Here is a 15828-nt window from a genome sequence, read left to right as displayed (position 1 = left end):
CCGCCCGCCAGCCCAGCGGGAATGTCAGAATTACCGCCGCGGTCTTTCGACCGCGGAAAGGTAACCTGACGGCGGGACTTTGGCGGGCGGCCTCCGCCGCCCGCCAAGGTCAGAATGAGGGCCTGAGTCTTGGGGTCATTTTAAATTTCCTGTATTTTTCTCACCCTCTGCCTCACTCTTCTTCCCAGAAATAAACCCCCCGGGGTCCAGTCTGGGGTTGTTTACCTCCTCTGGGGCCGGGGCTGCTGCAGTCAGAGCTGAACTTGCACATTAGCGCTGCGATGTCTCGTCCGGGGTAGTAAGCGCTATATCCACGCATTTAAAATACAATTAGAAAGGCTTTCTTTAGTGGCCCACATTGGAAAGCGACAGGCGTTTGAACCAGGAAGTCCCAGTACACACGAGAGGAGGGGACACACAGACACTCCCACTTTACAGACACCCCCTCTTTATACAGACAGAGGACCAGCAAGACCTAGAACACACAGGAAGACACACACAGACACCCCCACTTTATATACACACAGACACCCCCACTTTACACACACAGAAGCGCCCACTTTACACACAGAGAAACAAAACTTAGCTCTCCCCCTGCATTTCCGGGATCATGGCTGCAGCTCAGCTCACGGGGCTCTAAGACGAGGCCACTTGTTCCATCTGTTTGGAATATTTCACGGACCCGGTGACTATTGACTGTGGACACAACTTCTGCCGCTCCTGCATCACTCAGAGCTGGGGGGGCAGGGATGGAGACTCCCCCTGTCCACAGTGCAGAGGCATCTCTGGGAGACGCCTCCGACCCAACAGGCAACTGGGAAACATGGTGGAGATGGTACAACAGCTTCACCTGCCCCCCCTGAAGCCCCCGGAGGAGCATCTCTGCGAGAAACACGAGGAGAAACTCAGGCTGTTCTGTGAAGAGGACCAGACACTCATCTGTGTTGTGTGCGACAGATCCAAGGAGCACAGGTCTCACGCAGTGACTCCCATCGAGGAGGCTGCCCAAGAGTACAAGGTAGGTGTGTGCTGGGATCACAAGTGAAGTCACTCCCTGAGACTCATAGGGAAGGCTGCCCAGGAGTACAAGGTATGTGTGTAGGTGCGATGGGATCACAAGTGAAGTCACTCCCTGAGACTCATAGGGAAGGCTGCCCAAGAGGTCACTCCCTGAGTATCATAGGGAAGGCTGCCCAGGAGTACAAGGCATGTGTGTAGGTGCGATGGGATCACAAGTGAAGTCACTCCCTGAGACGCATAGGGAAGGCTGCCCAAGAAGTCACTCCCTGAGTATCATAGGGAAGGCTGCCCAGGAGTACAAGGCATGTGTGTAGGTGCGATGGGATCACAAGTGAAGTCACTCCCTGAGACGCATAGGGAAGGCTGCCCAAGAGGTCACTCCCTGAGTATCATAGGGAAGGCTGCCCAGGAGTACAAGGCATGTGTGTAGGTGCGATGGGATCACAAGTGAAGTCACTCCCTGAGACGCATAGGGAAGGCTGCCCAAGAGGTCACTCCCTGAGTATCATAGGGAAGGCTACCCAGGAGCACAAGGTATGTGTGTAGGTGCGATGGGATCACAAGTGAAGTCACTCCTTGAGACCCATATGGAAGGCTGCAGAGGAGGACAAGGTATGTGTGTAGGTGTGATGAGATAGATCACAAGTGAAGTCACTCCCTGAGACCCATAGGGAAGGCTGCGGAGGAGTACAAGGTATGTCTGTAGGTTTGATGGGATCACAAGTGAAGTCACTCCCTGAGACGCATAGGGAAGGCTGCCCAGGAGTACAAGGTATGTGTTTAGAGAAGTCACTCCCTGCACTTTTATGGAAGGCTGCAGAGGAGTACAAGGTATGTGTAGGTGCGATGGGATCACAAGTGAGGTCACAAGTGAGGTCACTCCCTGAGACTCCTATGGAAGGCTGCCCAGGAGTACAAGGTATGTGTGTGGGTGCGATGGGATCACAAGTGAGGTCACTCCCTGAGACTCCTATGGGAGGCTGCCCAGGAGTACAAGGTATGTGTGTAGATGCGATGGGATCACAAGTGAGGTCACTCCCTGAGACTCATAGGGGAGGGTGCCCAGGAGTACAAGGTATGTGTGTAGGTGTTATGGGATCTCAAGTGAAGTCACTCCCTGAGACCCACAGGGAAGGCTGCAGAGGAGTACAAGGTATGTGTGTGGGTGCAATGGGATCAAAAGTGAGGTCACTCCCTAAGACTCATAGGGGAGGCTGCAGAGGAGTACAAGGTATGTGTGTAGATGCGATGGGATGACAAGTGAAGTCACTCCCTGAGACTCAAATGGAAGGCTTCGATGGGATCACAAGTGAAGTCACTCCCTGACAATCATATGGAAGGCTGCAGAGGAGGACAAGGTATGTGTGTAGGTGCGATGGGATCACACGTGAGGTCACTCCCTGAGACTCATAGGGAAGGCTCCCCAGGAGTACAAGGTATGTGTGTAGGTGCGATGGGATCACACGTGAAGTCACTCCTTGAGAAATATAGGGAAGCAGGCCCAGTTCTAGAGGGTTAGCCAGGTGGGCCCGTCCCACCCAAGGAAGTGCCCTGCCCACCCAAGGCCATTTCGATCTGGAAATCCAGCATTTGTTGTTTTATCCTTAATGGTCACCGAGCTCTGATTGCGTACTTAGGACTACATTGAGGAAGCTGTCCAAGTGAAGGAGTGGGCAGTGAACTCTGCTCCTCTCATGGAGTTTGGAGAGTTTTTCCCGCTCCGCTTAGAGCGCAGAGTTCCAAAAAAACTCTGCGTAGTGGTGCAGAGGAGAGTTTTTTTTTTCTGGTTCGCGCTCGCCAACGTTAAGTTGCCGAGCAAGGAAAATCTTACTCCAGACCACCTCCCAGCGGGATGTCTCAACGTGGGCGGTCGCAGATCGTCGCTGCTTCTCGCATTGAGAAACCTTCTGTTCCCTTTGAAGAAATTGCAGTTCGAGTTGAAAATCTACCCGAGCGGCAGAAAAGAAGCAGCTCCCTCATGCGCAGCGCGTGGTGCTGTTTGCACTGATTTTTCAGTGCAGGACAAACACCCGGCGCTAAAACTTTGCGCCAACGGCATGACCTACTGAACCCCGCTGCTTGCGGCACTCCATGTAGCGCGGCAGAGTTTTTGGGTCACTTTGCGGACTTCCGCCCCGACCTATCCAAGGGCAGAAAGGCATGTCACAGCCCTGGGATCAGAACCACACCATGAGCCTCCTAGAAGAGGCTGCAAATGTACACGGTCTGTCTGTATCAATGTAGGCAGAAGTTATTGCTTACTAAAGGCTTCATGGAGAATTCTGCCCAGGAGCACAGAGTTCAGAGCAAAGAATTCAGAGATCCCTCATTGCACTGCAAGGTCTCCATAGAGAATTCTGCACAAAAGCACAAGGTGTGAAGCCCATAGAAAATGCCTCAGAACAGAACAAGGGACGGTCTGTCTGTGACAGCCCTGTGGTCACATGTCCCGCACCTTGAGCCCCACAGCAGATGCTGCAGAAGAGCACACAGTATGTCCGTGCTTGTTCAGGGATCTCAATCACCATGGGCTCTGTAGTGAAAGAGATCCAAGTTTACACATAATATGTTCTGGGATCTTGGACAGTTCTGTGGGCTCTATATGGAGAGAGGACCAGGAGTACAATTTATGTCTGTGTCTGTCCCGGGATCACAGATCTCATACCGTGAGCCCCATGTGCAGCAGAGCACAAGGTATGGCAGGTGCCGTCCAGGGATCACTAGTCACAAACTGAGAGTGCCAGTGCTACAGAAGCGGCTGCAGAGGAGCACAGGGTGTGTGGGTCACAGCCTTTGTATCCCACTTTGGACAACTTAGCTCCAGAGAGGAGGCTGCAGAGGAGCACATGGCGCATCTGTCAGAGCCCTGGGATTACAGGTCGCACACTTGAGCCCCTAGTCTAGGGAGTAGAAGAGCAGGGATTATTCATGACATTCTCGAGGAGCCACAGAGAATGCTGCCAGGAATGACTGAGTATGGGCCTCACCAGAGTCTGGCAGGCGCAGGGATTCACCAGAAAGCAGTGGTTGTCTTGTCCGCCTAACTCGCAGCTCACCCAGTCTGTTTAGAGTCGGGAGAAGTGCCTTGTTTACAACAGCAGAGCCTCCCTGGGCTCCATCAGATGTAACCGCAGTGATCTACCTGGAGGAGATCTGCCAGTCTTCGGTGGCGCTGCAGCGGCTCAGATGTAACCAGAGTGATCTGCCGGCGGAGATCTGCCAGTCTTCATCGCGCCGCAGCGGCTCAGATATAACCGCAGTGATCTACCTGGAGGAGATCTGCCAGTCTTCATCGCCGCAGCGGCTCAGATGTAACCGCAGAGATCTGCCAGTCTTCATCGCGCCGCAGCAGCTCAGATGTAACCACAGTGATCTGCCTGCAGAGATCTGGCAGTCTTCATTGCGCCACAGCGGCTCAGATGTAACCAGAGTGATCTACTTGGAGGAGATCTGCCAGTCTTCATCGTGCCGCAGCGGCTCAGATGTAACCGCAGTGATCTGCCGGCGGAGATCTGCCAGTCTTCATCGTGCCGCAGCGGCCCAGATGTAACTGCAGTGATCTACCTGGAGGAGATCTGCCAGTCTTCGGCGGTGCTGCAGCGGCTCAGATGTAACCAGAGTGATCTACTTGGAGGAGATCTGCCAGTCTTCATCGCCGCAGTGGCTCAGATGTAACCGCAGTGATCTGCCGGCGGAGATCTGCCAGTCTTCATCGCGCCGCAGCGGCTCAGATGTAACCGCAGTGATCTGCCGGCGGAGATCTGCCAGTCTTCATCGCGCCGCAGCGGCTCAGATATAACCGCAGTGATCTACCTGGAGGAGATCTGCCAGTCTTCATCGCCGCAGCGGCTCAGATGTAACCGCAGTGATCTGCCTGCAGAGATCTGCCAGTCTTCATCGCGCCACAGCAGCTCAGATGTAACCACAGTGATCTGCCTGCAGAGATCTGGCAGTCTTCATTGCGCCACAGCGGCTCAGATGTAACCAGAGTGATCTACTTGGAGGAGATCTGCCAGTCTTCGGCGGTGCCGCAACGGCTCAGATGTAACCACAGTGATCTGCCTGGAGGAGATCTGCCAGTCTTCGGCGGCACCGCTGAGGCTCAGATGTAACCACAGTGATCTGCCTGGAGGAGATCTGCCAGTCTTCGGCGGTGCCGCAATGGCTCAGATGTACCCACAGTGATCTTCCTGGAGGAGATCTGCCAGTCTTCATTGCGCCGCAACGGCTCAGATGTAACCACAGTGATCTACCTGGAGGAGATCTGCCAGTCTTCGGTGGTGCTGCAGCAGCTCAGATGTAACCAGAGTGATCTACCTGGAGGAGATCTGGCAGTCTTCATCGTGCCGCAGCTGCTCAGATGTAACCACAGTGATCTACCTGCGGAGATCTGCCAGTCTTCAGCGGTGCTGCAACGGGTCAGATGTAACCACAGTGATCTGCCTGGAAGAGATCTGGCAGTCTTCAGGGGCACCGCAGAGGCCCAGATGTAACCGCAGTGATCTACCTGGAGGAGATCTGCTAGTCTTCATCACGCCGCAACGGCTCAGATGTAACCACAGTGATCTACCTGGAAGAGATCTGGCAGTCTTCAGCGGCACCGCAGAGGCCCAGATGTAACCACAGTGATCTGCCTGGAGGAGATCTGCCAGTCTTCAGCGGCACCGCAGAGGCTCAGATGTAACCACAGTGATCTGCCTGCGGAGATCTGCCAGTCTTTGGCGGTGCTGCAACGGGTCAGATGTAACCACAGTGATCTACCTGGAAGAGATCTGGCAGTCTTCAGCGGCACCGCAGAGGCCCAGATGTAACCACAGTGATCTGCCTGGAGGAGATCTGCCAGTCTTCAGCGGCACCGCAGAGGCTCAGATGTAACCACAGTGATATGCCTGCGGAGATCTGCCAGTCTTCATCACGCCGCAACGGCTCAGATGTAACCGCAGTGATCTGCCTGAAGGAGATCTGCCAGTCTTCATTGCGCCGCCGCGGCTCAGATTTAACCACAGTGATCTTCCTGGAGGAGATCTGGCAGTCGGTGTTCGATCAAGTCAGTGAAGGATATCTGTCCTTTGACCTGGTGCACTGAGCTCCATCTCCACACATAAACGCGCACACACTACATATGATGCATGTTCTGCTGCTGTCTCTACAGCACTGCATGCGTTATCTAATGTCATCAATGGACGCAGGTGAATAAAAAGCAAGGGGCTGATTTAGGTCTTGGCGGAGAACTTAACTTTACTCCCGCGATGCCAAGGGACCTGTACCCGCCACATTTAGAGTTATCTGCAGCCTTGCGGACAGCTCTTAGCATTTGCAGGAACCACTGTTACGGTTGTTCTTGGTGGCTCCTGCTAATGTTGTAAACGTTTGACGGACGGCTCCATCGAACATGACCGCACTTCTGCAACATTTTACTTTATCCAATAACAACCTCCCACAGCGGGCTTTGGTTTTAGGAAAAAGTAAAACCAATAACCCTCCTACCCCCTGTGAGTTGCCTCCCATGCTGAGGGGGTAATTTGTTTTCCCTGTCCCTCTGGTGGTGATGAACAGAAAAACAAACAAAAAGATAACACCATGAACTCTGAGTCAGGCAGAGGGTGTTAAATGTGAACCTCCGATGGCCCTTGGTCCGCAACACCAACGACGGAGCCGCCCTGCCACTGAAATACTTGAAGCCCGGCTGACTATAAATCTGGTAGGTGGACCTTCAGTCCATCACCATTACTATGAAGTACCCTCTCTGCTGAACTCTAAATCAGCCCCCGTGTGGTTAACCCCTTCGCTGCCAGGCCTTTTCCCCCTCAGGTGCCAAGCCTTTTTTTTGGCTATTTGGGGCAGTTCACGCTAAGGCCTTCATAACGTTTTGTTCACATAAGCTACCCACACCAAATGTGCGTCCTTTTTTTCCAACATCCTAGGGATTCTAGAGGTACCCAGACTTTGTGGGTTCCTCTGAAGAAGACCAAGAAATTTGCCAAAATACAGCGAAAATGTAGTTTAAAATAAAAAAAATGGGAAAAAGTGGCTGCAGAAGAAGGCTTGTGGGTTTTTCCCTGAAAACGGCATCAACAAAGGGTTTGCGGTGCTAAAATCACCAGCTTCCCAGCTTTCAGGAAAAGGCAGACTTGAATCAGAAAACCCAATTTTTCAACACATGTTTGGCATTTTACTGGGACATACCCCATTTTAATGATTTTTTTGTGCTTTCAGCCTCATTCCAGTCAGTGACAGAAATGGGTGTGAAACCAATGCTGGATCCCAGAAACCTAAACATTAATGAAAAGTAGTTACAATTCTGAATTCAGCAATGCGTAATTTGTGTAGATCCTACAAGGATTTCCACCAGAAAATAACAACTGAAATAAAAAAATATTGAAATTGAGGTAAAAAAACAGCCTTTTTTCTCTACGTTTTACTTTTTCCTGTCAGATTTTTTAAAGCAATATACCATTACATCTGATGGACTCTTCTGGTTGCGGGGATATATAGGGCTTGTAGGTTCATCAAGAACCCTAGGTACGCAGAGCCAATAAATGAGCTGCACCCTGCAGTGGGTTTTCATTCTATACCGGGTATACAGCAATTCATTTGCTGAAATATGAAGAGTGAAAAATAGGTATCAAGAAAACCTTTGTATTTCCAAAATGGGCACAAGATAAGGTGTTGAGAAGCAGTGGTTATTTGCACATCTCTGAATTCCGGGGTGCCCATACTAGCATGTGAATTACAGAGCATTTCTCAATTAGACGTCTTTTTTACACACACATTTGGAAGGAAAAAAATGAAGAGAAAGACAAGGGGCAATAACACTTGTTTTGCTATTCTGTGTTCCCCCAAGTCTCCCGATAAAAATGGTTCTTCACTTACGTGGGTAGGCCTGATGCTCGCAACAGGAAACGCAACATGGACACATCACATTTTTACATTGAAATCTGATGTGTTTTTTGCAAAGTGACTAGATGTTGATTTTGGCTTCTAGCTCGGCCGGCACCTAGGGAAACCTAGCAAACCTGTGCATGTTTTTTAAAACTAGACACCTAGGAGAATCCAAGGTGGGGTGACTTGTGGGGCTCTCATCAGGTTTTGTTACCCAGAATCCTTTGCAAACCTCAAAATTTGGTTTAAAAAATTTCTCCTCACATTTCGGTGACAGAAAGTTCTGGAATCTGAGAGGAGCCACAAATTTCCTTCCACCCAGCGTTCCCCCAAGTCTCCCGATAACAATGATACCTCACTTGTGTGGGTAGGCCTAGCGCCCGCAACAGGAAATGTCCCAAAACACTGTGTGAACACATCACATTTTCCCAAAGAAAACAGAGGTATTTTTAGCAAAGTGCCTACCTGTGGATTTTGGCCTCTAGCTCAGCCAGCACCTAGGGAAACCTACCAAAACCTGTGCATTTTTGAAAACTAGACACCTAGGGGAATCCAAGATGGGGCGACTTGTGGGGCTCTTCCACCCAACGTTCCCCCAAGACACCCAATAAAAAAGATACCTCACTTGTGTGGCTAGGCCTAGTGCCCGCAACAGGAAATGCCTCAAAACACTATCTGGACACATCAAAATTATCAAATACAAAACAACCTGTTTTTTTTGGGGGGGGACAACCTGCGTGTTTGGTCCTGGGTTCAGCAGCAATCTAGGGAAACCTACAAAACCCAGACATTTCTGAAAACTAGACACCCGAGGGAGTCCACGGAGGTGTGACTTGCGTCGATCACCCAATGATTTCTTACCCAGAATCCTCAGCAAACCTCAAATTTTGCAAAAAAAATCCCTTTTTTCCCACATTTCTTTCTGTGATCACCGCACCGGGACAAATTTCCTACCACCCAACGTTCCCCTCAGCCTCCCAGTAAAAATGATACCTCACTTGTGTAGGTGGGCCAAGTGCCTGTGACAGGGAAGAGCCAAAAACATGTCAAAATTGAGGGGAAACTAAAGCGGGTCCAAAAGGGCAGTTTGAGAAAAAAAAAAGTTTAGGCTGACAAGTGCAGCAGAATTTTTATCGGTATAGATGGGACAATGTTGGGTGGTAGGAATTTTGTTGATTCCTGCAGATTCCGGAAGGTTCCATCACAAAAATGTGGGAAAAATGTGTGATTTTCAGCAAAGTTGGAGGTTTGCAGAGCATTGTTGGTAAGAAAATGGTGCGGGGTGCATGTGAAGCACACCACCCAGGAATCAACCAGATGTTTAGTTTTCAGATGTGTCTGGGTCTTGTGGATTTTTCTACATGGCAGCGTCCCAAAGTCAAAAAAGTGCAGCCCTCACCATTCCAAGTTGGACGATTTTGAGAGTTACCAAGCTCTCATGGCCCAAATGTAAAACCAAAACTCAAAATAATCAAATGTGTCCTTGCTTGCCGTGGGATAAAATGTTTTATTGTGCGGGGGAGAGCTGAAAGGCTGTTACCCCCTTCAGTTGGGTGGGGGCATAATCAGGCCCATACTGGTTGGTAGCCACCACCCCCACTATTCTTTTTTTAATTCTATGCCATCTAGTAGACTTTGTGCCCTCCCTTGGTATGGATTGGGGGTAATTGCCCCATCTGCCAACTGATGGGCAGAACAACTTTGGCCCCATTTATTTGGGCTAGGGGTATGGCCATACACCCACCCTCTTATTTTGAAAAACAATCTTCCCTGGTCTCTGGTGGGCTTTCGGCCCCCAAGATGCGGGGCAGATGGGCCTTCCAAAAATAGGCTGATCTGCCCCCAAGGGGGGCAGATATGGCCAACAGTAATGTGCCCCCATGGGGAGCGACCCTTTCCCAAGGAGACTGCTGACCCCACCCCACTCTGTGACGGAGCGCCACTGATTGACACTCGCCCTGGGCGCTTCAGGACTTAAACCTGAAGCGCCCAGGTCGAAGTCAATGGGTGACGCTTCCCTCGTCACCCGGGGGAGGGCCTCGAGGCACCTTTGCTGAGCCGAGGAGGTCACGCCCACAGGAGATGTGACCTCTTCAGCCTAGCAAAGTTCATCTCAGGCAGCCAGGAGTCTGCACAAATCGCGCATGTCTGCTCCTGGCTGCCTCACCTGAACATGAAGAGTGTCTGTTAGGCTGACCTTTGTTCAGCCTGACCAGCCCTCTTCATGTGGTGCAAAAGGTGGGGGGTGCGTGGCCCCTCCGCCCTGAAGGACAGGCCTCGCCTGATCATTTGTGTTATTGGATCTCTACCGCAAGTAATCTGTTGGGCCTGATTTCAGTGAGCTTCCTCCCACTGATGAAAAATATTTTGATTAATCCTCCAGCAGACATACATCTTGAACTCTGCTGTGTCTGCTGTCAGCATATCAGGCCTTTTTAAGGCTGGCATAGAACTCCCTGTCCTACAAAAACCACCTGTGTATCCCTCCAATACTCTCACGTACCACCCTACCTCCCTCCCTCCTCCTCCCTCTCCTGCAGAAACCACCTGTGCATCCCTCCAATACTCTCAAGTACCACCCTACCTCCCTCGTCATCCCTCTCCTGCAGAAACCTCCTGTGCATTCCTCCAATACTCTCAAGTACCACCCCACATTCCTCGTCACCCCTCTCCTGAAGAATGTTCCTGCGGATCCCTCCAATACTCTCAAGTACCACCCTACCTCCCTCGTCATCCCTCTCCTGAAGAATACTCCTGTGCATCCCTCCAATACTCTCAAGTACCACCCTACCTCCCTCATCATCCCTCTCCTACAGAAACCACCTGTGCATCCCTCCAATACTCTCAAGTACCACCCTACCTCCCTCGTCATCCCTCTCCTGAAGAATACTCCTGTGCATCCCTCCAATACTCTCAAGTACCACCCTACCTCCCTCGTCATCCCTCTCCTGCAGAAACCGCCTGTTTATCCCTCCAATACTCTCAAGTACCACCCTACCTCCCTCGTCATCCCTCTCCTGAAGAATCCTCCTGTGCATCCATCCAGTACTCTCAAGTACCACCCTAACTCCCTCATCATCCCTCTCCTGCAGAAACCGCCTGTGCATCCCTCCAATACTCTCAAGAACCACCCTACCTCCCTCGTCATCCCTCTCCTGAAGAATATTCCTGTGCATCCCTCCAATACTCTCAAGTACCACCCTACCTCCCTCGCCATCCCTCTCCTGCAGAAACCACCTGTGCATCCCTCCAATTCTCTCAAGTACCACCCTACCTCCCTCGTCATCCCTCGCCTGAAGAATACTCCTGTGCATCCCTCCAATACTCTCAAGTACCACCCTACCTCCCTCGTCATCCCTCTCCTGCAGAAACCGCCTGTGCATCCCTCCAATACTCTCAAGTACCACCGTACCTCCCTCCTCATCCCTCTGCTGCAGAAACCACCTGTGCATCCCTCCAATACTCTCAAGTACCACCCCACCTCCCTTGTCATCCCTCTCCTGAAGAATACTCCTGCGGATCCCTCCAATACTCTAAAGTACAGCCCCAATTGCCCCGTCCTCCTTCTCCTGAGAAAGACTCCTATATGTCCTTCCAATACTCACAAGTACTCTCTCATCTCCCTCAATCTTCCTCTCCAGTGGATGCCTCCAATGTGACACATCTAGTGTGGCCCATCTCTTTCACCCTCCCCTCCTAAGGAAACTTCCTGTGGATCCCTCCAATAATCACAAGTACCACCCGTCTCCCTCGTTCCGCCTGCAGCTAAGTGTGAGGAAATGCCTTTTTTACAGCATCACCCCCACGTTTTGCTGGAGTATGTACTGGTTTAATGACTCTGAAGTGCTCTGAGCTCTGGTGACCAGGCCTGAAAGCTAAATGTCACTATTGGACATCAGCACTGATTGTGCAACCACTAAAGTGACGAAGTGAAAACATGACTCTAATCCTGCCACTGCAGCCTAGTCTGGAAGCTTTTAAACTGCTAAATTGACTTGGCAAAATAACCCTTCTGCAAAGCCCAAACCTTCCTTTTTAGGGTTGAGCGTGCACAAGCGCTCTGGCCCCTACTGTAATCTCTCTGTGGGCTTTTAACCACGCCCATGAGTTTGGTTGGTTCGTGGGCTTGCCTTTTAAAATTAGCTTGATTTCATTGGTGAAAGGCATGCATTTGTTATGCATTTTCCGGTGTTTAGCCCTCCTCAAGTGCACCGGTAAACTACTGAAAACATACGATGCTCCATGTTTTCTGAATGGCTTCTGCACTATTTCTTTTTATTTCCTACGCAGCACGATCTTGCTGGGCAGTAGTTGAGCGCTTTACATGACATCGACCCTGTTACATAGATAATTGTACTTTTGCTGGTTACATGGATAATTGCACTTTTGCCGATACGTTTCACTGCCAGCGAACTTCTGTTTCCTTTTCTGTGTCATGCTCATGGCTACCGTCCGCTCGCATATGTGAAACTGTTTTACTTTTCATTATCAGTTTAAGCGGAAAGAAAAGTCCGGTTAGGATTTTACAATTCTAATAGCTCTAACTTGAGCAAATGCGAGACCCAGTGCATTGCAAATGCTTGTTAATATTTATAAGTTGCCCTAAAGTAGACCTTCACCTCTCATAAGATAGGGGGCATGATATTAAAATGAAGGATATGTCAATTTTATGTTTTACATGTCCTGCCAGTGCAGAGTCCCAATGTTTCACTGTAACAAGGCTGCCTTTCCTGTTGGAAAGCATCGGGTTAGAATATGCCACCTTGTAATGCCTAACTGCAGTTTTGGAATAACTAGAACAATGGTTCAAATGCTCAAATTAATATGAATTTCTGATGAAACCCAGCTACTGTCACCTGAGGTGTGAATTCCTCCCATGAGGAGAACAAAGGGTCTGTTGGTGGGAGGAGGTGTGGCCTCCTCCTGACGGGATGACCAGGGGAGATTATTCCTGCAGATGTCGAGCTTTAAAGAGACACGCGCCTGTCACGGGCAAATGTGAGTCACAATTTAGCCTGCTCTCTCCTTGTTGAGCAAGTGTAATTATTCACTGCCTTTACCACAATGCATCTGGGTAAATTGTGTGCTGGTATGCCAGGCAGTGTTCAACCTCCCTTGTTTTTGTGATTGGATCCTCAACAATGTTTGTCTGACGAGATCTGAGATGCACCTGTGCTCTGGGAGTGGTAATGAAACCTGAGAAGACCCTGGGCAGCATTGCCAGCATCTTCAAATTTAAATTGGTACTCTCTACTGAAGAGGGACATATATCCTGAAACATGTGTCTAGAGATGCACAGCACTGGCTGCACCAACAAAAGTGAACACTAAAGAATGTCAATTACAGTGTGTTATTATGCACTGCATTTACCACAATGCATCTGGATGAATTGTGTGATAGCATAAGAGGCAGTGTGCTCCCTCCCCCTTTTCGTGATTGGGTCCTCTCAGTGCAGGTCAACTCATAACCCATTCTTCTTCCTCTACTCACCTCTCATCACTCCCCAGCCTCTGAGTAGATGCCTACTCATCACCCTACTTTGCTCCGTCTACTCACCTCTCATCGGCCCCTCTCAGCACATGTCTACTCAACGCCCTACTCCTCTCACTCCACTCACCTCTCATTGCTCCCCTCAGTAGACGCCTACTTGAAGAAATTGGTTTGTTAATTGACTGGGGTGTGAGCCCTGGAGAAGGAGCTTCCACAAACTTTGTCAGGTTTAGGTATAAGCTAACCCTAAATTGACCTGTGTTCAACCCTCGGTAGCTTTGCATTGAGCAGTCAGGCGTAACGTAGAGGCAAGTTGTGAAGTATTTGTGCAACAATTCAAACAGTAGTAAAGTGAAAACACCTACACCAAAATGTTCCCACACTAATTTTGAGAAATAGAGCATTCCTAAATACATAAAACAAGACCAAAATGGCAAAAATCCAATCAATAGAACAGGAGATATTCAAGTTTAAAGATTTCAGTGAAAATAGCTCCAAAAAGCACAAAACTCCAGTTGTGGATATCTGGTTGTGCCAGATCAGGACAAAGTCACAAGTTCACGCCGTCAGCAAACAGAACGGGCCGGGTACAGGGACCCACTTAGACCCATTGAACAGAGTACCTTAAAACCTTCTTTCCGGAGCATTGCGAGGATCCGCTTTGAAGATCCTTCATACAGCCAAAGTGATACATTGGTTCCAAGATGCGGCAAGGCTGTGATGCAAGGGCCTGCGTCGTGGTCGAGGGTCTCATCAAACGGGCTTGAGATGCAGACTCCAGCGTCCAGGATGAAGTGCATAGTCCGTATGTATGTGATGTATCGGTTCCGAAGAGCTGCAAGGCTGCGATGCGGAATCCGGCGTCAAGGCTGCCGTTGATAAGGGATGAGAGGGCCTGTACAGAGGATGTGTTGCACAGTGGTGGCTCCAATGGGGCTGAGGCGGCGCTGCAGGTCTTTACAATGTGTCCAATCCATGCAGCAGCAGCGATGCGTCAATTCTCCTCGGGTTTGCACCTCACAGCCGAGGATATGCTTTGGTTCAGGTTGTCCATCGAGGCAGGCAGGGCGCCTTAGACCCACTTACAAGGGTACCTGACTGCAGTGGCTCCACTAGGCAGGGTAGACTCACAGATGGCAGAGACTTGGTTCAGATGCAAGGTTGTCGGAAGTCTATTGTGTCCCTGAAGCTTCACACCAGGAGGTCAGGCAACTAGCTCTTGGAGTCACTCTGGTTTCCAGGTTCTAGAGATGCAGGTTCAATCATTCTCACCCAGACAAGAGGGCAGCAGGCAGCCAATCAGCAGAGCAGGATGGTAGTCCCTCAGAGTAGCAGCCTAGCAGAATAGCAGTCATTTCAGCAGCACAGCAGTCCTTCTTCCTGGCAGAGTATCCACAGACCAGAACTGAAATGAAGTGGTGGTCTCTGAGGTCCAGTATACATTCCCAGTTGCGCCTATGAAGTGGGAGAAGCTTCTAGAGCAGAGGTCTTCAAACTGGGGGGCGGGCCCTCTAGTGGGGCCTCAAGTGATCCCTGGGAGGCCGCCAAACTCTGGCCAAAAGAAATATTATACAGATAACATGCCTTTGTTTTAAGCAGAAGCATGTTTTTGGCGTTTAAAAAAGGTATCAGTACTTAACTGCAATGTTTAAATAGGTTTAGACATATTTAAACATTGTCATCTTTCTAAAATAATCGTGAAAAATTCTGAGGGGGGCCAATGATTTTTATTTTTCAAGTGGGGGGGGGGCGTGGCATTAAAAAGTTTGAAGACCACTGTTCTAGAGGCAGGCCTTTGATGTGCACAGATGCCCTGACCTTCTCTGCCCTGGCTCCAGACTAACGCCAGGGGAAATGTAACCCTCTGTGTGGAGACAGGACACATCCCATCAAGTGGGGCTGAGTACAGCTCCTCTCTCCCATCATGCCAGTGATGGCCCATCCAGACACACACCTAAGCTCCCTACAGTGTGTGGCTTTGTAGGAGGGATATACAGAGCCCAACTGTCACTCACACCCAGTCATGCAACCCAGAGATAGGCTGTAGGCACCAAATGGCTAAGGCAGAAAAATGGCAACTTTCTGAAATTCTAATTTTTAAATACGACTTTACCCTAAGTAGGATTTTTCAATATGATTTCAAAGACACCAAACATGAACTGAATCCCTGTTCCCATTTGGAATTTATGCTTATGATATGTAACTCCAAAGTTATCCTATTGGTGAGAAAGGCCTTGAAGTAGTGAAAACGACTTTAGGAGTTTTTCACCACCAGTACATGCAAAACTTAAAAGAAATCCCAACTTTTTAAATATACTACACCATGCCCTCCGGCCTGCCCAGGGTCTACTATAGGGGTGACCTATATATATTAAGAAGTAAGGGTTGGGCCTAGCAAAGGCTTATTGTTGCAGGTCGAAATGGCAGTTTAAAACT

General features: G+C 49.9%; 1 protein-coding gene across 1 annotated transcript in view; it reads left to right on the top strand.

Moving 5' to 3' along the window:
• The first annotated feature begins 749 nt into the window (after window positions 1-749).
• The window catches only part of LOC138286781 (E3 ubiquitin-protein ligase TRIM39-like), a 198804-nt gene continuing 183725 nt past the window's right edge, over window positions 750-15828 (top strand). The window contains exon 1 of the mRNA XM_069227278.1: window positions 750-1018. Within this exon, the coding sequence (XP_069083379.1) occupies window positions 824-1018 (195 nt within the window). The 5' untranslated portion in view covers window positions 750-823. The remainder of the gene's footprint in view (window positions 1019-15828) is intronic.

Source organism: Pleurodeles waltl, chromosome 3_2 (genome assembly GCF_031143425.1).
Source record: "Pleurodeles waltl isolate 20211129_DDA chromosome 3_2, aPleWal1.hap1.20221129, whole genome shotgun sequence".
NCBI lineage: Eukaryota > Metazoa > Chordata > Amphibia > Caudata > Salamandridae > Pleurodeles > Pleurodeles waltl.
Note: the sequence above shows the minus strand (reverse complement) of the source record. Positions and strands in the feature narration are given on the sequence as shown.